The 25539-nt window shown below is 33.8% G+C and overlaps 1 protein-coding gene across 5 annotated transcripts in view; it reads right to left on the reverse strand.

The window, feature by feature from the left end:
• Positions 1–670: 670 nt before the first annotated feature.
• Positions 671–25539, reverse strand: part of LOC111057722 — a 104315-nt gene continuing 79446 nt past the window's right edge. For 4 of the 5 annotated variants that reach the window (XM_039435560.1, XM_039435558.1, XM_039435559.1 and 1 more), the window contains 2 exons: positions 16262–16407; positions 671–2844 (listed from right to left, as the gene is read on the reverse strand). In XM_039435560.1, the coding sequence (XP_039291494.1) occupies positions 2801–2844; positions 16262–16407 (190 nt within the window). In that variant the 3' untranslated portion in view covers positions 671–2800. The remainder of the gene's footprint in view (positions 2845–16261; positions 16408–25539) is intronic. The other variant, XM_039435561.1, reaches the window with a different exon arrangement.

The raw sequence follows: 25539 nt of genomic DNA on the forward strand, positions 1-25539 counted from the left end.
TAGAAACATCCTGAAAACCCCTATGTGCCGGTTAAATTTTATCCGTGATTAATTTCACGAGAACCAATGAGAGAAGGATTTTTTATAACAAGGCTTCTCTGTTCAGTTCTCGTGAAATTAATCACACTTAAAATTTAACCAGCTTCTGTGCAACCGGGCCAAAGTATTGTTGAAGAACAATACGATCTCCTTTTCACTTGATGTTTCATTATTTTAGTTTTGAAACAGATAAGTCTATTGCCGAAAGAAGGTTTTATAGTGAGGTCCACGTTATAATGACAGTGGTTAAAGATAGGAGATCTACGTTACCGATCCTCTGTCTTGTCAATGCATTTTATATACGGTAGCTGATACAGGTTTACTGATGTAATTAACGGTTCATTCTAATTTAAAATTATCAATTATATTTTATTAAGCAATAATTTCATAATGAATTTTCATAACTAAGATGAAATATTTTGTTAATTAATTATTAATTCTAAATTTTTAAAAGACTATCTGCCAACAGAGCAAAGCAAGAAAGAGAGCACTATCCGCTTTTATGAATATTAGACAAGGATAGCAATACTATCTCTAATCAAACACTGTCATTATAACGTGGACCTCACTATAGATTCCATTTATATAGATTTATACTCAAACAACTAGGATAGAAATAATTGAGAATAAATTATTTCACAATCATTTATTCCAGAACAAAATTACTCTTCTAGGAAAACAGAACAATAATAATACATAAAACTAAGTGATGAAACTAAGACTTCTTTCAAGTACATCCAAATGAGAACTGAATAAATCTCAAGATTAGGACATCACAATGTATTTATTGGTCAATCAAAGTCTCAAATTAATAATATTTGGTTGAAAATTGAATTGAGTTTCAATAGAAACAATTGAATTGTTGAAAAAGCAAGTCATTCAGTGGAAGTTAAGCAATAAATATCTGACAGGAGATTTGGCTAAACTTCTCTTCCATGTGGAATACAATATATAACATCCCTTATCGATTTCAAATTGAATATAATAATTATTAAAATAATTATTATGCTTTTTCAACAATTCAATTGTTTCTATTGAAACTCAATTCGATTTTCAACCAAATATTATTAATTTGAGACTTTGATTGACCAATAAATACATTGTGATGTCCTAATCTTGAGATTTATCTAGTTCTACAATAAAAAGTTAAACAATAAAAATCCGACAGGAGATTTGGCTAAACTTCTCTTCCATGTGGAATACAATATCCCTTATCCATTTCAAATTGAATATAATAATTATTGATTATTATAATTATATAATTATATAATCTCCTGTCAGATTTTTATTGTTTTAACTTCCACTGAATATTGCAGGGTCTTAGACAGTCCCTTTCACTAATCAAATCAAATCAAATCGAATAAAATCAAATCAAATCGAATAAAATCACATCAAATTGAATAAAATCAAATCAAATGGAATTAAATCAAATCAAATTGAATAAAATCAAATCAAATCGAATAAAATCAAATCAAATTGAATAAAATCAAATAAAATCGAATAAAATCAATCAAATCGAATAAAATCAAATCAAATTGAATAAAATCAAATCAAATCGAATAAAATCAAATCAAATTGAATAAAATCAAATCAAATCGAATAAAATCAAATCAAATTGAATAAAATCAAATCAAATCGAATAAAATCAAATCAAATCGAATAAAATCAAATCAAATTGAATAAAATCAAATCAAATCGAATAAAATCAAATCAAATTGAATAAAATCAAATCAAATCGAATAAAATCAAATCAAATTGAATAAAATCAAATCAAATCGAATAAAATCAAATCTAATTGAATAAAATCAATCAAATCGAATAAAATCAATCAAATTGAATAAAATCAAATCAAATTGAATAAAATCAAATAAAATCGAATAAAATCAAATCGAATAAAATCAAATCAAATTGAATAAAATCGAATAAAATCAAATCAAATTGAATAAAATCAAAGCAAATCAAACTCAACTAGAACTACAACATAGGCGCTGACTTGTCAAAATTATTGGGGGGCTCTAATTGGTGGGTCCGGGTTTCCTTCCCCGGAAAAAAATTGAATTTGACCTAGAAATGCGTTATTTAACAAAGCAGTACATAGAACATAGGCACACAAAAAAATCACATTTTACTCTTTTAGTCACTATAGCCTATTAAACTAAAAATCACATGAAGACTGTGGTATAAAATATTATTATTTTTCAAGAAGTCAAATTTTTGGAAGAATAAAAGCCCTATGTCTATTTATTAAAAATACAGAGAGTATGAAGAATAAATGACTGTATTCAGCCCATATAAATAAATTAATTTATTCAACCCATCTACCTATTAATTGGTTGACCAATGTCCCTAAATAATAGACAAATTTTGAATTTATAAGACCTAAAAAGAACGTATAAAGTTTGTAAAAGAATAACACAGTAAGACATTTTGTTGAGAGTATTGGTTTAGTACGGTTTAAAGAGTTTCAAGTACTGTATCACGGAATGCTTTAAACTTACAAGCACAATGAAATTATCCTTCTCGACAAATTTAACTGAATTTTTGGGGGTGCTCGAGCCCCTCGGGCCTCATGGAGTCGGCGCCTATGAGCTACAACAGCAAATTAATAAATAATTACTATTTATACTACTCTACTTTCAAAACGTATCCATGCCACAGGTGATTCAATCTATCTTATAGCAAAAAACACAAGTGAATAAAATTATTTGATGGCATGAATAATTAATAATGATTGGTTGTTGAATATCCCACTACTGGATAATTAATTATTATTGAAAAAACGCTGCACTAGATAGCTCTTCACGTCTGTAAACAATATAGAGGAAACAGATTACTCAATAATAATAATAATAATTATTGGAAAAACGACTTGATATAATAAGAAAGCCATTAGTGATAGGGTAAACCAGCCCACGTTGGGACACTTCAAGTTGTGGGAAATTAGTGAGTGTTAGGTTGGCAACAACTGCGATGTTTTATCAGCTGTTTATAGCCTCAAAATTACAGACATAATGATTTCAGATGTAGCACCAGTCATTATTAAGAAAAAATTAAAAACATGTTTTTGTAACCACAAAGTTTTTTTTGAGAAAAGGAATTTTAATTTTTACTTTAAACATTTACCATTTAAGGAGAGTCTCACAGCTAATATACATTCTGTATTATTTTATGAATATTTTGACATATAGAACATTATTATACTCTTATTTTTGATCCAGTTATTCTGTCTAAAACAAAGCCTTGACCATCTTCCCACATTGGGACAGTCCACATTGGGACACTGCAATCATGATATATGCTCATATTATAACAATGAGCATTGTTTCTGAATCTTATTTCACTCAATGTAGGCTACATATCAATAAAATAAATTATAAATAAATATGATATAAATGAATAAAGCCTGTAATGTAGTTTCAGAGGTAGCCATTTCAAACACACTTTGTGCAAATGACTTTTGGTCATAGTTTTTACTAAAAAAATGTCAAATCATGTATATAATTATATACTATCAATAATTATAATGAAATGTTATAAATTAACAAAAATAATGAATTGCTTATTTTTAATTCAATATCTCAACCTAGGCAAGGGATGTCCCATCGTGGGCCGGTCTTAAGCCCAGGTTGGGATACTTCTCAAAAAATTGTTTTTGCAATAAAAAAATCAATTGACGATCAATGCAGTTGCCATCCTCAAGGATGAAAGTGTAAGCGAATACGATATATAAGTATAAAATTTAAAAATGTGGATTTTTTTATTTTTGTCCAAGTTATAGCTGTTTGAATTTTGGTGTCCCAACGGTTGGGATTACCAGGCTGGTTTACCCTGGATTTTTTTTAAGTCACACCATCATCAATCTCTATAGTGAGGTCCACGTTATAATGACAGTATTTGATCAACTTTGGTTTTGATATCCTTGTCTATCATTCGACAAAGCCGGTGATACTATCCATTTCTAGGTCCACAACGATGCCAATTATGTTTTGTAGAAATATAACAGTGTAAAAATATAATTAATTCAGAGAATCGGCATCGCTATTTTTCTATCTTTATCCACTGTCATTATAACGTGGATCTTACTATAGTACACTCTATACTGAATTCCAAGTTATAATGGCAGTGAAAAAAGATGGGAGAGCAACGTTGCCGATCATCTGTCTTGTCCAATGTCTTCTATAGCCGGTAGCTGATACAGGGTTATTGATGTATTATTAGCTGTTCATTCTCGTTCAAAATAATCAATTATATTTTTTAAGCAAGAAATTATATATTTTTCATTAATTTCATAATGAATTTTCATAATTAAGATGAAATATTTTGTTAATTAATTATCAATTCTACATTGTTAAGAGATGATCTGGCAACAGATCAAAGCGAGAGAAAGATAGCGCTATCTGCTTTCTTGAATGATATACAAGGATAGCAATATCATTACTAAACAAGCACATGCCATTATAACGTGGACCTCACTTTAGGGATGACCAGTAGACAATTTTCGAGAAGGTTTATAACTGCAAATATCAAAATATCTCATCCCCGATGTGAGTAGCCTATGGAAAACACCATTTAGTCTTAAACTCTGTGCTGAAAATACTGTAATGAAAATTCATTAGTCTGTGCTGGTTGCACAAAATCCGGTTGAATTTTAACCGTGATTAATTCCACGAGAACCAATTAGAGATGCTGTCCCATCAATAAGGCCTTCTCTGATTGGTTCTCGTGAAACTAATATCGGTTAAAATTTAACCATCTTTTGTGCAACCGACATTTAGAAATTATATTTTCACTGTTTACTTCTCACTGTCACTGTTGTGTGCGAGTCAGCTTTTAGGCATTGGAAACCAATTGGAAAAAAAATAGACGGAATATAGCTTACTTAACTAGTAGTTCTGTGAACAGTGGACGTCGCGAAGATTTAAACCTATACTGTCCATCAGAGTAAATTCCGTCCTATCATGTCATGTCTGCGAACATATTGGTGTGTGAACGACTAATGGCTGTTTGGGTTGTTGTAGCAAGAATGCTAATAATTTGTTGTAAACAACTATGCTACTATCATCAAAAGCTTACTGAGTTGAAACACTACCTCCATAAACAAAGCCACAGTGCATGACAGGTGGTTGATGGTAACGTCAGCACTAGGGAACTATAAATACCAGGTACGCACAGTTGCCATTTTGAGTCACAGAAGAAGGAGCCAAATTCAAATTACATCCGTACGCTATGTTGTATGGTTTTGGACAGAATTTATATTGACATCACTGAAGGACTGAAGTGGCTTATAAAATTGATGAGAATATTTTTCTAACAAGGATACATTCAAAAAATGAACGTATTGTTCAGAACCAAATGAAATGATTTGTATAAAATTATACAAAACCCGGTACCATACAAAACTAGTCCAACTGTAGTCCTTCAACTCTGTGCCTCAACATTATTAGTTTTGGAAAGGTGCAGTCTTCAGAAAAAAGTCTCTATCAATCATAATCAATAGTCTACTCACTATTACTGCATGGATTATTATTAGATGTAAAAATTATCAATACCAGAGTAGGCCAGTAAATTATTCATATCAGTCCTATTTTGGATGAGAAAAAGATATAGGCCTAGGCTATACTACTGAAGCTTGCTCAAGCTTTGAAGACTCGCTGTTACAAGTGTATTGTAATAGTGAGTCTTCTAAGCCACTAGGATCGGTATTTTCTAAGACGATATTAATATTCATTATAGAGTTCATGTTATTCCCCAGAACGACTGGTCATCAAGGGGAATCAAGAACAAAACCTCCCAGGTTTAATTATAGGCACACTCAATGTAAGAACACTCAAGACAGAAGATCGACTCATCGAACTAGAGGAAGCATTGAAGGAATCTAGCATTGATATTCTTGGTATAGCAGAAGTAAGGAGACACTCCAAAAAAATAATTGAAAGGAGCAGTGGATTCATTTTCTACCATTTTGGTGAAACACCAGGTTGGATTCCTTGTTAGAAAGGAGTTGAAGACGAAAATCGTAGAGTTCAAAGGTATATCCGAAAGAATAGCATTGCTGAAGTTGAAAACTCAGGGAAAACTGTTACATATTTACCAATTTTATGCTCCTACTTCAATGGCTGAGGAAGCTGAGCACGAATCATTTTACAATTCACTCACCGCAGCTCTAAGCAGGGAAAGAAACAATTGGAAACATAAAACTTTGATTATTGGTGACTTCAACAGTCAGGTGGGAAAGCAGGAAGAGGGTGAGAGGCTTACAGTAGGGAAATATGGCTATGGGACAAGGAACAAAGCTGGACAAAGACTGGTGGATTTCTGTCAAGAGCAAGGATTAAGAATAGTTAATACATTCTTCAAGAAACGAGCTGGTAAGAAGTGGACTTGGATTTCACCAAATCAATTGTTTGAAAATGAAATAGATTATGTGCTGACTAGGTACAATGGAATTGTGAAGCAGTTTGAGGTTTCAGGGAGTCTGAAATTTTATACAGATCACAGACTCATATCAATTGAACTGACAAAAGATTGCCCCTAAAGGAGGCCAAAAAGAGAATGGAATGAAGAAGTAGTAAGGAATATTTTCAAAGCAAATGAACAAGGACAATTTGAATTAGAATTGCAGAATTGGCGTGAACAAAGAGGTGTATGTCTGCAAGAGAGCTACAATAGATTGGAAAGCATCATAAAAAATGCTTTTGAACCTATAATAAGTACAAAGATGAGGAAAATAACCACTGAAACTAAAGAATTGATTGTTGAAAGAGAAGAAATTAAGAAGAAAAAGAACAAAAGTTTCCATGAACGAATTGAGTTTAATGCGCTTTGCAAATTAGCAAGATACCATATTAGAAAGGATATTAGGACATTTGAAGACAGAATTATAAAAAATGTATTGGACACCAGTGGATCAACAAAGGAATTGAGAAAACAATTGTTTGACGGTAAAGAATGGAAAGTTGGAGTCAAAGATAGACATGGCAGGATTGTAAGGAATAGGAAAGGTATTTATGAAAATGCTACTGAATTCTTCAGAGAGCTTTATCGGGACACATCTGAGAGCGCTGTTGTATTGGAGCAGATTAATTTGCAGGAAGAAGTACCAACAATTGAAGAAAGTGACCTGAAGACAGTTGTAAGTACTTTGAAAAGCAATACCATGGCAGGAGGCAATAGGATAACAAACGAGATGCTGAAAGTACTGTACTCGATCTCTTCAGAAACAATAATCAGTCTGTTTGATAAAATTTTCAGTGAACATTCGGTACCTCAGCAGTGGGAAAAATCAGACACAATTCTACTGTTCAAGAAAGGAGATCAATACGACATCAACAACTATCGACCAATAAGCATTTCATCTTGTTTCGGGAAACTCTTCATGAAAATGCTATTGTAGCATACAACCAATTATGAATGAGCGTCAACCAGTCGAGCAGGCGGGATTTCGAAGTGGATTCTCAACAATTGACCATCTTCAAGCAGTTAGTCAACTCATAGAAAAATGTGAGGAATTCAATATAGGTGTCTACTTGGCCTTTATTGATTATAAAAAGGCATTTGATAGTTTGAAACATGCATTCCTCTTCACGTCACTTGAAATGATTCCAGCAACCTTCTTAAATATAATAGGACGTATAGGACGCATAAGGACGTATATAACAATAGTACAGCACGAGTAATATCAGATTTACCAGGGAGATCTTCAGCGTGCAGAAAGGTGTGAAACAGGGTGACCCACTCTCGCCGTCTTTCTTCAATGCCGCTCTACAAAACATTTTTAGTGGTCTCAAGTGGGATAGGTATGGTTTGAATATCCAAGGACAGTATCTAAATCATTTATGTTTTGCGGATGACATTGTTCTCATCGCCAAGTCTCCATTGGAACTAAAAATCATGATAACCAGCTTGGCTGCTGAAAGTGAGAAAGCAGGGCTCATTATAAATCCAGGGAAAACACATCTCATGACTAATAGGGAAACAGTAGACATAACACTTGATGGCTGTTCATTGAATTGGTCAAGAGAGATTATTTATCTAGGACAACTGATTGCTTTCACTGACAGAACCGACAAAGAAGTGAAACGTAGGTGTGCAATTGCATGGAGGAAATATTGGTCATTGAAAAGTATTCTCAAGAATAAGGAGATTAGTACTGTTAAGAAGACACAGATATCAAAGACTTGTGTTTTTCCCGCGCTTATTTACGGCTCCCAAACCTGGGCGTTAAAGAAAGCAGTACTACAGAAAATAGCAAGAACTCAAACGGCGATGGAAAGAAGTATACTGAACGTAAGGAGGCTAGATAGAGTTAGGAATACATCCATCAAGGCGATAACAAAATTGGACGATGTACTGAAGACTATCAAGACTGTGAAGTGGAAGTGGGCAGGTCACGTCGCTAGATTGGAGGATGGCAGGTGGACGAAGAGTCTAACTCTGTGGAAGCCCAGCTGGAGGAGAAAGAAAATTGGACGACAGCGATTCAGATGGGAAGACGACATTGTGAAAGTGACTGGGGATAGGTGGGCAGTGTATGCAAAAGATAGAGATAGATGGAGGAACCTGGGAGAGGTCTATGTCCAATAGAGGACCTGGTTTCCACAAATAAAATGATAAGAACATTTTTGCATTTTCTTTTTATTTAATCTTGTATACTAATAATGGAGTTTGGACTATTTGAAAAAAAGCTAGCTAATTCAGTAATGTTATTTAATATTTTCAGTTTAGCAAAGATGTTCATTCTTTCTACATAATATTATTTTGTATTATTGTATAGTGTTGGGAACCAATAAAGGCTTTTATTATTATTATTGTTATTATTATTATTATTATTATTATTATTATTATTATTATTATTATAGAGTTCATGATATCAAGGAGAATTTGTAAGTAAGCCTATAAACTAGTGATAATATTGTAAACCAAGCTACTGCTCAGCTTTAACACTTACCTATAATAGGTACCTTATAATAGGTATGGTAGCCTACAGTTTGTGAGTTCACTTTATAATATTGTCAATTATCCATGTAATATTGTTTTGAGATGATCAATTAGTAAAATAGAAAAAGCTTTCAACGTAGCGAGTAATAAATTTTTGTGAAAGTACCTGGACAGTACCGTACCCAGTGTCTTTGACTCATGAAAAACAAATCAATCTAATAATGCTCACAAACAGCTCATGTTAGAGTGAAAATGAGAAAATAGACCTTCGCAAATAGACCGCATGATTGCATACCAGTCAGAATCAACAACCACTTGATACCATATGCAAACGAGGCATAATATATGTTGCCATTACTCTGGATGCCAAGCTTCGGTGGAGAAACTATGTTAAGAAAAAGTTGGATGAGCTCAACTACAAGTACAGTAGAATGTATTGGCTGATAGAAAGGAATTCAAGCTTATCAACCTACAATACAGACAAATTCTGAGGCCTGTATGGTTGTATGGTGCACAACTGTGGGGCTGTACAGCAGAGAGCAATATTGGCATCATCCAACGATTCCAAAACAAGTTTCTTCGAAATGCTGTCAATGCTCCATATTTCATCAGGAACGCCGACCTTCATAGAGACCATAGAGACAATATATTGTGCTTGCAACGAAAAACATTATTTTGGAACAAATCTCAACTCTAATAATTCGTTGAACTACCAAGAGAAAAGATTATTGGTCCCTCAAGTAGCAGCTGGTCAGAAAAAAGTTGTCCATAGTCTGTTGAAAACGTAAGAAAGTGTGAGCAAATAAAAATCATTATAATAGCTGTAGTTGAGTTACCAAATTTGGCGACCTTATTTCAAAACATTGCAGTATTGTGGAACATCAGGAAGAATAGGTTCAGAAAGTGACTGGATGATAGCAAAAGAAATTTAAAATCGATCTCTCCAAAAATATGGTAGTTGAATGTAATGTTCATTGTGAGGTGATAGAAATGAAAATAATTTCTTCAGCTTCTGTTGTATTGGTTTCTCTGTTGCTCTATGTTTGTACGCAGCCTTGAGAGAGAAAGTTGCACTGTCTGTTAATTCATAATCCGGACTAAGTACCACGAGAACCAATCAGAGAAGCCTTCTATCAAAAAAAACCTGCTCTGATTAATTCTCATGGAATTTAATCCTGATTGAAATTGATCATGCTTTTGTGCTACTGGGCCTGATATTTTCATGTTTCAAAATCAGCTAAAAACTAAATCGGAAAAACATAATATTCCATCAGCTGCTCCTATTTCCTTTCATGATGTTATTATGACACAAGACAAACCTATTGATATTGATAAGTAAATTCTAAAGTTGTCAATTTAGATAGAAATAAAATTGAGTTACATCTTAGTTTAAATCCAATCGCCATCCTTAAGCTTTTGGTTTCAAGCTAAGATCAAAGAAAGAAATCATATAATGGTAGTCAAAAATCAAAGCGATTGAATGAACTCTATTCAGATTTATGCAAATTCACATTAAAATAATCCCACTTTAATATTTATGATTGTAGAGTTTAGGACATGTGGAATCAGCCACAATAAATGTTATAGTATTATGAATGGAATCTTATGTATGAACGGACTTCCATGGAAGAAAGAATCAGTGCATTGGCTGCTTTTACACTTTTGGATGAGTGAAACGAAAAGTAAGCAACAGGCTATGCCAAAAATTCCAGAATAAGCAAGAGATCCATGGATACCAGAGTCATCAACATCTGAATCAACCTAATTTGGAATTTAATCTTCAATTGCCAGAGCAAAAATAACATGATCACTGCTTATCTGATAACTGTCAACGAGAAATATCAATTCCCAATGAATAAAGTTGAGGGCGACTCTTAAGCCCCACCCCATATCCTACAAAATTCCCTGCAATTAGACTATTCTTCTACAGAGCACTTCCAACACATCAATTAATTATTTGAATGATATGACACAATAATTCTCATGCCAAGTTGTGGCCTAATCTCAAAAACGATTATAACAATTTTGGTAGGATTCAGATTATACATGTTTCACAAAAATAATTTTATCTTTTAATTCCCGTAGTGGAGCACGGGTGCCCTGCTAGTGATTCTATATATGAAGAACAATGCATTCAATCCATAATAACAGGTAAATGCAATGCACTTGACTTTTGTGGTTGATTATTCAAGAATAAATTATTCCCCTGAGTACCACTACTGATGATATTGAACTTTGAAATTTTTTTCGTAGAAACTGTGCTTGTAAAAAATTTATTCTTGATCAGGGATGATTCTATATATGTTGAACGATGCATTGAGTCCATAATAACAGGTAAAATGAAATGCACTTGACTTTTGTGGTTGATTATTCAAGAATTCCCCATAGTATCACTATTACTAATATAGAACTATGACATTTTTTCTTGTAAAAACTGTGCTTATAGAGAATTCATTTGTGTACAAGAATGATTCAATATTTATGAACAATATTTGTGATTTATGATTCAATATTTAACATTGCATTCAGTCTAGATTATCAGAAGAAATGCCATGCATTTGACTTTTGTGGTTGATTTTCCAACAATTCCTCATAGTATCACTATTACAAATATTGTACTTTGATTTTTTTTTGTGAGAACTGTGCTTGTACATAATTCATTCGTGATCAAGATTGATTCTATATATGTTCAACATTGCATTCAGTCTAGAATAACAGGAGAAATGCCATTCACTTGACTTTTGTGGTTGATTATTCAAGAATTCCCAAGAGGATACCTATAACTGGTATCAAACTTTGGAATTTTTTCTGTGAAATCTGTGCTTGTACAAAATTCATTCAAAATCAGAAATTATACTATATATGTTCAACATTGCATTCAGTCCAAAATAACAGAAGAAATGCCATGCACTTGACTTTTGTGGTTGATTATTCAAGAATTCCCATAGTATCACTATTACAAAATTTGAACTTTGAAATTTTCCCGTGAAAACTGTGCTTGCATATTTCATTTGTGGTTGATGATGATTCAATAGATCATCTTTTCTACTCGGATACATTATTTTATTTATTCAAAGTAATACAAATTGTATTATCACGCCTGCATAATATACTGCCTGCATGAGCGGTAGCGTAGCTGGCAGGTAGCCAGCATAGGGAAATAATCAATGATATATATGTATGACCTCGAATCCATCTTCAAAAGTGTCTAATTAAAAAACGGTGCTTGTACAATATTCGATTTTTGCATATTCAGACGACACAAAATTTGTAGTCTATTGTCATTTTTTTTTGGTTTTTTTCTGACATGTGCACTACAAGTTCACACTTCCAGCATAGGGAAATTAGCATTGGAAAATGACCTTGACCGCGACTTCAAATGCATGTAAAAAAAAACGGTGCTTGTACAAAATTTAATTTTTGGATATTCTGCCGACACAAAATTCGTAGTTTATTGTCAATTTTTTCAAATTTTTTCGGGCTTGTGCACTACAAGTTCACGGAGCCCTTTTAAAGCTTGTTTTTTTTGGTTTTGCATGGTACAATACTGCTTCTACCCCCTACTTCGTCTCTCGTGAACTTGGTTTTTCGTCTTTTGTCTTCGCTCTCACTAGCTTCACGTCGAGGGATTATGTAGCCCTGCATTTTTCAAGTTTTGAAACCATCTTCTGCACTCAATTTCAATCTTCAGATCACTTTTCAAATGTTATGAAGTGTCTACATTCAAGTCATCAATCAATCATGAGTTTTAAACTTCAGAATCTTAAATTTTCATAACTTTTGATTCAGTGCATCGCAACTACATGTTTCATGTCTACTTAAGTGTCTTTTCCAAGTTACTTTGGACTCAGGTTTCAATGAATTTCAATCAAATTGCATCTCTCAAACATTCGTTCTTCGATTCTAACTCACTTTTTACAAATTTGAGTTGTGCTCCAAGTTATTCACATAAGATTGTCTCACTATTGCATTATGTTGCATTGTGACTTTACTGCGTCATAGCTGGTCACCACTAAATAGTCACATTGTTGCCATTATTCGTCCCTTGGAATGACTTCATCATTTTGGATCCTCACTCAACTCCATGTTTCTCTCAATTCGTGAGAACATTAATTTGCTCCTCTGGTAGTCCTGCCTCTGCTGCAGTTTCCCATTGGCATGTCCTGGCCTGGGCATGTCCTATATCTTGGCACTTTGAAGCTGCTAACTTTACATTGAGCTAAGCAAGTATTTTGTATTAAGTTTACCTTTTCTTTTACATATACGTATTGCCTACTGTTTTCGATTTTCAAAATAATTAACCTAAAAATCAGATTTTATTGACCATTTATTCATAGGCCAATTACATTGTGTCATTTTGAAATTTAGCAACCTTTTTCCCATTGCCATTCACTGGTTCAAACCTGAATTATCATGTATTTTGTACACCAAATTTTTGTGAATCTTTTCAATTATCTTTCATTCTAGTCAAAGCTATTACAATTTGACTTATGATTACAATTATCAGCTTTAATTATTTTGTTCTTAGTTCCATTCTCTTGTTTGGATTTGTAAGAATCTTTTTATCATGGATGTTAACGTTGAGCATTTTCAAGCCTTTTTTACAAACTCTATTTAATCAATTCAATTATTATTTTGTTCTTAGTTCCATTCTCTTGTTTGGATTTGTAAGAATCTTTTCATCATGAATGTTAACGTTTAGCATTTTCAAGCCTCTTTTACAAACTCTATTCAATCAATTTAATTATAACAGGTTCTTAGTTCCATTCTCTTGTTTGGATTTGTAAGAATCTTTTTATCATGAATGTTAATGTTTGGCAATTCCAAGCCTTTTTTACAAACTCTAGTTAATCAATTCAATTATAACAGCCTCAATCAATTTGTTCTTGAGTCTATTCTCCAATCTGGACTCACAAGAATTTTTGTAACCTTTGCTTATCTATCTTTGTACCTATCTCAATATTCAAATATTACATATTATCTTTAGTATCTCAATATTCAAATATTACATGTTATTCAATTTTGAAGATTATTGAAAGTTTTACAATTAGATTTGATCCAATAATTATTTCCATTAACTGCACTATAACTCACTTTCAAGATTGTATTATCAGTATTGTATTTCTCCTTGAAATTGCATTCCTGTAACATCACTCATATCAAATTTTATTAGAAGGTGTTCATACTCAATCTTTTTTAATATTTTCCAATACTATAGTTCTCATCTATTTTATTTGAAATTTTGCTCACTTTTAACTACATCTCAGAAGTATTAAGAAATTTTAGCATCACATTGATATGGTGATTGCCCGCATTTAAAAAACATCGCAATTTTATTAAATTTGAATTTCATCAATTGAATTATTATTATTGTCAATCATTCTTGACTCAGTATATTGTCATACATGACATCAAAACCTATTCAATTTCTGAAATATCATTTTGTGAATTGGAAATCTGGTCGCGGATTTAATTATTAAATATAATTGATAAAGCGAGAAGATCTCCAATGTACAAAGATGAAACGTGTGTTTTATCACGTTCCGTGAAGGCAATATTATGGGTTTTAGCTCCATGCTATACAAACAAGAGTGAGTTGACTTTTGGTCTGTGAATCAAGGCTGCATGTGTCTTCCACATAAATAGATTTGGAATTTTTCTTTCGTGGCCCGTATACTTGAACCGTTTGTGAAGTGAGTTGTTGAGTTAAGGCATTGGTTACCTGAAGGATTCTGTCTTGAGAATTCAATTATAGGCTGTCGCAGTCCGGGCAGTTTAAACCTACATAATTGTGTTTTCAGGATTTGAATCTTGGAGGGAAAGCTGGTGTTTTTGATTCATCAACTGGCAGAGTTTTTTTTTATTTTAAATTCGGGAGTGTTTTAACTGGACCTTGAAGAGCAGGCCAAGGGACTTTTGTTGAGGTGAAGTAAGTTCTATAATTTTAAATAGTAATTTTTTTGTTTTTTTTTCTATTGTTTTATTATCATAAACTGAACGACCACAGATCAGCACAGCGAGTAGCCACTGAAATATTCATCTGATTATTATTTCGTACCGTAATAAATTCTAATTATAATTCTAATTTCGTAATAAAACAATTTATTGATTTGTTTTTAATATGAAAAACCTGTACGATCTCTTTTTCTTGTTTTTTCATTTTCCCACCCTTGCATAATTGGTGAAGGCATATCTTGCTTACAATATGTTTACTTGCACTTCTAGAACTTTTGTATGTTCAATTTTTATCTTGCACCAATCTTATATTCTTGTATGAAATATATTATTGTATGATTATAAACCTATTGTTCTCATTTGGCATTGACCTTTCCTATTATTCATATATTAATTAATTTTCCCTAAGCTATCTAGCTACCAGTAAATTCAATGATCGTTTTGCATTCAACTTCTGATCAATTTTGGATGTACAACAATCATTTAAAACGTTATGTGTGATTGGGTTGGATTCAGAAATAACACTCTTAGTTGTTTCATTAATTTATTAACAAAGTCCACTGCTCTTTTCATCCAGATCATACAGTTGGTAAGTGTGATGATTAGTTGCGTTGCTATCACCTCAGTTTGAACAACACATTCAACTCTGTTGAAATATACATTCAACTGCGTACCTTAAAAAGCAATCAAAAGTTAACGATGCTTTATGGTGTCACCCAGTTGCTCTTATGCACTCATCCTCAAATGCAAAATTTTCAAAAACCTTGTATATACGTTGACGCGCAATTTAAAAAATCTGGTGTGGTACACTCACACAACTTTCCTTGCTCATTGAACTGTAAGCCTCATTCTTAGAGGAGAATAATTTAGGGCAATAACATAATGACGACTGGCGGAATCTATTGCCGCGTTTTGCCGTAAATGCAGAATATAAATAATATAAACATGAATATTAATTTAAACATGCAGAGAAATGCAAAACAGTTGATTTTAATTTTAGACCTCACTTCATCCGGTTAATTATTGTTTTCACCAGATGCAGTCAGAGCTCCATAGTTTTGATTATTGAGTTATGGATGGAAAACATGTTTATAACATTGTTCTTTTTAAATCTGATAATTACAATATTGAAATTTATATTATTAGAAAGAAATTGAATCCTAGATTCATATACATCAACCAACCAAATCAGCGATTTCATGTTTTCGCACTGATTTCCTGCAGATATGACAGGACAGAATTTACTTCTATGGACAGTATTGGAGGAGGCTGTGATTCATAACTACGCTATGTCTACAGTTCACAGAACTACTAGCATTCTAATACTCACCTTCAGTTCTTATGGGGTTTCTATGTGCCAATGCTGCAACCACCTCATTAGTGAGCTGATCATCATACATACAAAACCTGCGTAGTTCGGGTTGCGTCCATTCATCGTATGCTGGTTTACAAATGTCGATTCCTGCTTCGAAATTACTGAAAATTAAAAAAAATGAAACCTGAAGCTCAAATGCTTGATTTTGAGGTTGTATCGGTATTACAGAAATAGGCGATGTAAATGATGACGTCATCCATTGCTAGGGGCCAATTTAGATTCTATACAAACCTTTGCTATAGTGGGGTCCACGTTTAATGGCAGTGTTTGATTAGCAATTGTATTGCTATCCTTGTCTATCATTCAACAAAGGGATAGCGCTACCTCTTTCTTGCATTGCTCTGTTGCCGGATTGTTCTCTAACAATGTGAAAATATAATTAATTAACAAAATATTCTATCTTGATTATGGAGATTCATTACGCAATCATTGAAAAATATTTTTTTCCAGCTTGATAAAATACAATTGATTATTTTAAACGAAAATGGACAGTTTATATTAAAATCAATCAACCTTTATCAGTTACCCTACATAGAAGGCATCGAAAAGGCAGAGGATCGGCAACGTTGTTCTATCTGTCTCCACTGCCATTATAGCGTGGTTCTCACTGTAGGTTTTGTTGGGTTTTATTTAGGTTAACACTGAGCTATTCGTATGGGTCTGAATCATCACCTGACATTCATGTTTATATCAATGGAATAATTATCGACTTCTTAGAGCTGAGAATATCTTTTACTTTCCTTGCCCTATTACCATACAGTGAGTAAGGAAAGTATTGCTTTCCAAAAAAATTAAAAGTGCCCTAATTTCATGTTTTCTATACGTTTTATTACTTTCCTTGCCCTATTACCATAGGTAAGGAAAGTATTGCTTTCCAAAAAAATTTAAAGTGCCCTAATTTCATGTTTTCTATACGTTTCATTACTTTCCTTGCCCTATTACCATAGGTAAGGAAAGTATTGCTTTCCAAAAAAATTTAATGTACCCCAATTCCATGTTTTCTATACGTTTCAAGGTCCACTGAGTTCAAAAACATGATTTTTGGGTGTTGGTCTGTGTGTGTGTGTGTGTGTGTATGTGTGTGTGTAAACTTGATAGTAAATATCAGAGTGATCGATATGCGGACAACTTTTAACTGAGAATTCATCATAAATAATTGTGTTGCACATTCCATGGTATCACTGAAACCGAGTTCTATTTCAGAATTAACAGATCATTATAAACAGCATAGAGGATAAATAAATTTAAAATAACAGTTTCTGAATAAAGTTTTATTGAGAACAAAAATGTAAAATGAAAATTCTAAACTTGTAATTTATAATTTTTTGGAAATTAATATCGATGACGTGTTCATAATGTCACTGTTCTAGGCTTCATCTAAAAGGCAGGTCATTGTTATCTCCTCTCTAAAAAAATGGTGGCTGGATATTGAAAGTGTTTTGTGCTTTCTGAATATTTTTCTGTTTAATTGGAATTTATAATGTTTTAATTTGAGATTTGAACAGTTTTATGGTGTTCTAATTTTGTATAATTTTATTTGAGTGTTTACAAGCCTATAGCCATTGTTTTCAAGTATATAAGTGGATAAGTATTTTAGCTTATAATGATGCTATATGTTTAAGCGTTGTAAGGTGTTGTTCTGTGGATTTGTGTTGTATATTGCCAAAATTCTTATGAAAATTATAAGTTGGTTTGCTCTGAAAACTGGATTTCTTATTCATAATTTATCAAGAATTCACCATTTTGGAGCCGATAACTTTCTTTAGGTTAATAGGTGAAAAATGCTATTCAACCTATTTAGGATAAATTGGTAGCACGGCACTGTATAGTTATATATCAGCTCTATTAACTGGCATGAGTCTCCTCCCTGAGAAATTAACAGGTGGTCCACCCCATCCTTGAGAAATTTACTTTGTAACCTCCTTCTCGTGCGTGAGGTAGGTAGGTAGAGCAGTTTATTCAAAAGAACACATGTCGATATTCTATTTGTAGAACAGCTGTTTTAGCAACTTTTAAAAAATCCTCAAATTTCATGATTCAAACATAGGAAAATGTACTCTGAACACAATCACAATAGTATAATCGTAGTTTTAATTATTTTGCCGCCAATTGGCATAATGTTATTCCCCAAATTATCCTCGTTAATGGGGCTTATAGATCAATGAGCAAGGAAAGTTGTGTGAGTGTACCACACCAGATTTTTTCAATTTCTACACACTCAAATCATCAATTTCCGATATTTATTTAGATTGTTTATTGATTGATTGTAGGGATGGGTATCGAAAGACAAAACATCAATGCTTTGAACATTGTTGTTTTTTCATCCTAACATCGATAAGTGAAAAACATCGAACAGTAAACATCGATGTTTTTGAACATTGATGTTTTTAAACATCGTTTATCGCTCTACATTTTTATGGATGATACTATTAGTCCAGTCAATAAAGACATAAAAAAGGGGTGTGCTTGCAATTTATACTGTAGTTCTGATTTTTAATATATTATTTGGGTACATAAGAGAAGTCCAGAACCAATTTCTTCATGCAAGATTTCCTTGTGCTAGATACAGAATAGCCCAAAAACCTCGTATTTTCGGCTCATTTTCCACTTTTCAGCTATTTCTGCCAAATCTCTCCAGATTATAAAATTCTAAAAAAAATGAGATCACTCGGAACTCTCTATCTCCAATTAGTACTTAGTTATTATTTTTCAAGAATGAGTGAAATTTGAAGAAAAAATCAATTTTGATGAATTTTAGTTTTTGATCAACAATATCTTCCGATTGTTACAATTTAGATGTATATTTCAAAATCCCTCTAGGTGTATTTTTGTGCTATACAATCTGAGATCAAGTAGAGCACTCTATGTCATATAGATTTCCAGGTACACCTGACAACAAACAATGCGCCTTGTATTGTGGAAAACACCTAATTTTCAGCTTCAACCATCATCACCATCTACTTTGTCCTCACATTGATATTTCGCACAATGACATAAGTTCATGGGTGAGAATCACCCGTTAGATGCACTTTTTTTTGTATTTCATAGTAGAGGCTTGCTTAAGGACACCTCAAGGATCAAAATTTCAAACACTTATAATTTACTTTTGACACAATGCTCAGATTTAATCGTACTACACTTGATTCTTCTCGGCTCGCCAAGGCGGTTCAAAATCATGCATCAACAGTCAAATTCGGTCAAAAAATAGAAAATTTATTGTTGAATGTAGGTACTTAAGCCCATATTCTATACATAAAAAATCTGGTGTGGTACACTCACACAACTTTCCTTGCTCATATTTGAAACTACGATTAGACTTCTGTATATGTGTATATATAATTGTTTTCAGAGTACTTTTTCTTTGTGTGAATTGTGAAATTCGATGATTTTTTTTAGTCGTCATTTTTTAAAGTCGTCAAAACAGCTGTTCTACAGATGAAATATCTCGACTATGTGTTATTTTTATGAACTGCGCTACCTACTCACCTCATGCACGAGAAGGAGGTTACTAAGTCCATTTTCCAAGGATGGGGTGGAACCCCATTGGTTTCCCAGGGAGGAGACTCATGCCAGTTGATTGAGCTGATGAATAACTATACAGGGTATGAATTTGAAAAAAATCGGTCAAGTTATTTTTGAAAAAATCGTGAAAAACATGGTTTTTTAGTACGCCGCCATTTTTCTCAAGAATATTACGGAGCTACTGCAATTTTCCCAGAATAAAAACTCATGTCATTTGATAGGGCTTATAAATAGCTATCCATGGTATAAATTTGAAGAAAATCGTTAGAGCAGTTTTCGAGAAAACCGTGAAAAACATGGATTTTTAGTCAGTATCCGCCATTTTTCTCAAGAATATTACGGAGCTCCTGGAATTTTCCCAGAAATGAGACTCATGCCAGTTGATAGGGCTTATGAATAGCTATCCATGGTATAAATTTGAAGAAAATCGTTAGAGCCGTTTTCGAGAAAAGCGTGAAAAACATGGTTTTTTAGTAATTATCCACCATTTTTTGCGCCATCTTGAATTGAATTTTATTGAATTTTTTATTGTCGGATCCTCATGGTATAAGGACCTCAAGTTTAAAATTTCAACTCAATCGGTTAATTGGGAATGGAGTTATCGTGTTCACATACACACACACACACACACACACCACACACACACACACACCACACACACACAACACACACACACACACACACACACACCACCACACACACACACACACACACACACACACACACACACACACACACACACAACACACACACAACACACACACACACACACACACACACACACACAACACACACACACACACACACACACCACACACACACACACACACACACACACACACACACACACACACCACACACACACACACACACACACACACAACACACACACACACCACACACACCACACACACACACACACACCACACACACACACACACACCACACACACACACACACACACATATACAGACCAATACCCAAAAACCACTTTTTTGGACTCAGGGGACCTGATGTACACAGATGCACATACACACACACACACACACACACACACACACACACACACACACACACACACACACACACACACACACACACACACACACACACACACACACACACACACACACACACACACACACACACACACACACACACACAGACCAACACCCAAAAATCTTGTTTTTTGACTCAGGGGATCTTGAAACATATAGAAAACATGAAATTAGGGTACCTTAATTTTTTTTGGAAAGCAATACTTTCATTACCTATGGTAATAGGGCAAGGAAAGTAAAAATGGCCAATTTTATATTCAAAGCTATGTATCTCGGTAACCCCTTGTTATAAAAATTATTACATGATCTTAATAATACTTTTTTTACTAAAAAAACTTTTGTCCCTTATAAGTAGGTGTTTTCTCAAATACACTCAGCCTATGTCTCTCAACTGAAATGTTATTCCTTCCTAGTGTTATAGCCATGAATATCTGAGTTAACTTGGAATGAATTCAACCGATCCTTCACATGTAATATTGATTTGAAAATGTACAATGATGGAACAGTTAAAATACTTAGGCTACTAAAAGACTCCCGACATGTCTGTGGAAATCTGAGCCTTTCCAGGTATCTTATTTCGGACTTTTGCAGAACAAAAATTCTTTGAATGTTTTGCTTCGAGTTACTCTCCCATAATTCAATGCCATAAGTAATGTGGGATTCAATCAGTGCATAGTAGACACTTTTTGCTGTTGTTTTAGGCACCCGTTTAACAATATTTCTAAATGCAAAAAGTGACCTACTCAATTTCAATGATATCTTGTTTACATGATCCCCCCAATTAAGCTTAGAATCCATCGACAAACGTAACATGTTCACAACAGTACAACTTTCAATGTTCGTTTCACCAAGTGTTATGGTGGGGTGGAAAGGACGATACTTATGATCAAAGCTGATGACATGACTTTTGTTTGAATTTATAGTGAGGTCTGAATCATTAAAAAACTGCACAACCTCATTTGCCATGTTATTTGCCTCAATCTCCAAGTCTATGAGATCTGATCTCTTAAATAGCAAGGTACAATCATCGGCATAGAGAGTAATTTTATCAGTGACAGGAACATTGAATTGAATATCATTTATATATAATATGAAGAGTAATGGGCCTAAAATGGAGCCTTGTGGTACGCCTCGTGTCAATGGTAACTTGGCTGAGTTTACTAACCCATTAGGAGTAGATATACGTGTGTACTGGAACCTGTTGCTCATGTATGATGCTATCAATCTATTTGCCACGCCTCTAATCCCGAGCTTTGATAACTTGCATAAAAGAATATCGATATTGACACTATTAAAGGCTCTTGACAGGTCCAACAGGAGCGCAGTTACATAATCACCAGCATCAATCCCTTTCACAATTGACTCGAAAAAATTTACCGCTGCAGTGATTGTTGACTTTCCCTTCATAAAACCATATTGACAATTGAAAAGCAAATCGAATTTTAACAGATAACTCATAATTCTATCATGAATGAGCCTCTCAAAAACCTTTGACAATGTATTTAAAACTGGAATAGGACGATAATTATAAATATCCATAACATAACCTTTTTTAGGATAGGAATCACTTTGGCTATTTTCAATAAGTCTGGAAATATACCTGTCTTAAACATTGAGTTGATAATGAATACCAATGGTTCTGCTATTTCATGACAACATGCCTTAATTACTGACACCGGGATTTCATCTGGGCCCACAGACTTTTTAGCTTTTAGGTTTTTTATAACTCCCACAACCTCATTGACATTTGTGGGAAAAAGAAAAAAAATTTTGGAGCATTCTTTATGACTTTTCTTTTTCAATGATTCTTGTGCTGCAGAGTTTTCATTTGCTGGAGCCATGGATACAAAAAAGTGATTGAAACTTTCAGCTATGGACTTGCTACCTGTAATAAGTTTGTTATTATATTCAATTTCGGTGGGCATTGATCTTTTTTGTTATCTCCCAGCTAGACTTGGTTCTGTTGGCAGAGGAAAGTATATATTCACTGAAATGTTTTTTCTTTGCCTCTTCAACCTTATTGTTATAATGCTCCTTTACTTTTTTAAGTAGTTTTATGTCTATGTCCACTCCTTCACTCACTCTTGTTTTTGCTATCTCTAGAAGAGATCTCATTATTTCTATCTCCTTAGTCATCCACTGACCTTTCAAACGTTTTCTTAGCCTATTATCATTTAATCTCTTGCTGACTGTTTTGACCGGACAATGTACCTTGAAATGATAGAGCAGATTCCTATGGAAATTTATAAATTGTGGATCTGAATCGGATTGGTCATCCATAGACCGCCATCCAGCTCTCAACACTTAATGCCTGTCTCAAACATTCTATGTTCTGTTCATTACAATCATGCGCCCCTGTTGAACTCTTTCTCTGCACCCTGAAATCTCCCTCATGAAATACCGAGAATACTTGAGCTGTGTGATCAGATATAAATGTATGCAAAACACTAACCATATAGCCTTCTTCAGGAATATTTGTAACTACATTATCTATAGCACTATTTGCAGTTATTCTGGTTGGAATATGTACAGTATAAGATAAACCAAATTGATTTAAGGTATTTAATAAATTTCTTTTGATAGGAGAGTCGTTTAGAATATCAATATCATAATCACCCGCCAGTATTATATTGTATTCAATGGTTACAAGCAACTCATCCATCATCGACTTGAAATTTTCAAAAAATAAATTAGAATCACCATTTGGCGAACGGTAAACTCCTACAATAACAAAAATCCTGTTTCTCAACCTGAACCTTATCCCACATGCCTCAATATTTCCCTCACTACAGAATTGCTCCACATCCAAAGCTCTCGAACGATCATTGACCTGTTCACTCACATAAATGGCCACACCACCTTTAATCATGTGATCTCTACAGTAATTAGTTGAAAGAAACATATTTTTCAAAACAATACAATCGATTTCATACTTTCTAAGACCATGCTCTGTTATTACCAATACATCTGGGTTTTCATCCTCAATTAAATCATTTAAAAAATGTATCTTGTTAGCAATACAATCTACATTTTGGTGAATTACTTTGAAACATGACTTTAGAGAGCCTACTGAAGCATCATCACAGTGATCAATGCGAGATTCATCTCCTCCTATACTTGGATTCATCTTTCTTTTCGTCGAATTTTGACAAGGAATAATAACTAAATTACTGAGGTCAACACCACGATTATGGGAAGCATTGTGTAACTGAAACCTTCTATCAGTGTGTTACTGACTCATTCTAATTGGTATTTTATAAGCAATATCTTTCACTAAATCTAGAGTCCTAAAAAACCACAACCTTCCAAAGAGTTCTGTCGTTGTAGTACCTCAACCCCGACCCTTCGAAAACTATTAAGAATCTTATCAGCAATAATGTTCTTTCCAATGATGTTTAGATGTAGACCATGGCGAGTATAAAAACTATAGCCTTACTATAAGCCTACCCATGCCATACACATCAAATAATTCTACACTATTAAAGCGACTGACAAGCTGCTTCAGTTTTTCATTAGCCTGAGATATTGCTACATTAATAGGTGAAAACACAGGAAGATCATATCTGCACGGTATATTTACAACAAAAACCCGAGTATGTTTCAGCTTTTCAAGTTGAGCTTCCATTCTTTCGAGGTAGCCTTCTCCAGAGCTGTTTGAAAAGTCATTCGTACCACCAATCAGAACCGTGAGATCACGCTGAGACATGGATCCGCATTCCTTATCACACTCCGAAATAACTGAGCCGAAACGTGCCCCAGGCTTCAGAATACTAGTAACTCGAGCATCGGTCCTTTTTGAAATTAAATCGTTCAGTCTCCTTCCTTGGCTGGCGGAAAATAATTTTATTACACCATCCGCATTTTGTCGCCTATTCAAATTACGCGCCGAGCTTAAGACAACTCTTTCACTGTCGCGAGGAATTGGAGAAGTAACTCTTTCCGAACTCTTATCACAGTTCATATACTTGACATGGTTCGCAAATTGAGTTTTACGATTTCGAGATGTTGGTGATTTACAGATCCGTAGCTTTACTGGAGGTCCGTGAACAGTCGTGGGTGAGTCTGATTCATCTACAGATAACAATGAAAATCTGTTGTACACTTCAATAGGACTACCAGTGTACTTATTCGACGCGGCACATAAATTGTCATACATTGACCTCCATTTATCAGCTTCGTTCATATGTGCTATTAACTCATTCCTTAAGACATTATTGTCCGCCTCTATTGTTTCAATAGAGATTGACATGGTTCCAATTTTCTCACTTAAAAAATTATTCTCTTCTTTGAACTTGGCATTACTCTTATTTAAACTCTGACAACTTTCGCATGGTTGGATAAACGCTTCGGTGTTTATACTTTTATCAACCAGAGTCACACTGGAAAGAGAATTTGTTGAATTTCGGTAATCCAATTCCATGGTAAGTCTCTGAATCTCTTCAACTAGGGAAGACTGACTTGTTGTAAGCTGTTTAATTCTCCCTAATAATTCATCTTTGGATTTTAGAATATCATAATCTGTCTGAGAACTGGAATCGAAACAGACAGGCTTCTTCAAAGACCCCATGAAAGAGTCCAATGATGCTCTATTACACCTTGGTGGCTGCCTGACAGTTGAAACTGGACTCTTAATCGGAGTACACAAGAGATCTT

The sequence above is a fragment of the Nilaparvata lugens genome, chromosome 9, assembly GCF_014356525.2.
Source record: "Nilaparvata lugens isolate BPH chromosome 9, ASM1435652v1, whole genome shotgun sequence".
NCBI lineage: Eukaryota > Metazoa > Arthropoda > Insecta > Hemiptera > Delphacidae > Nilaparvata > Nilaparvata lugens.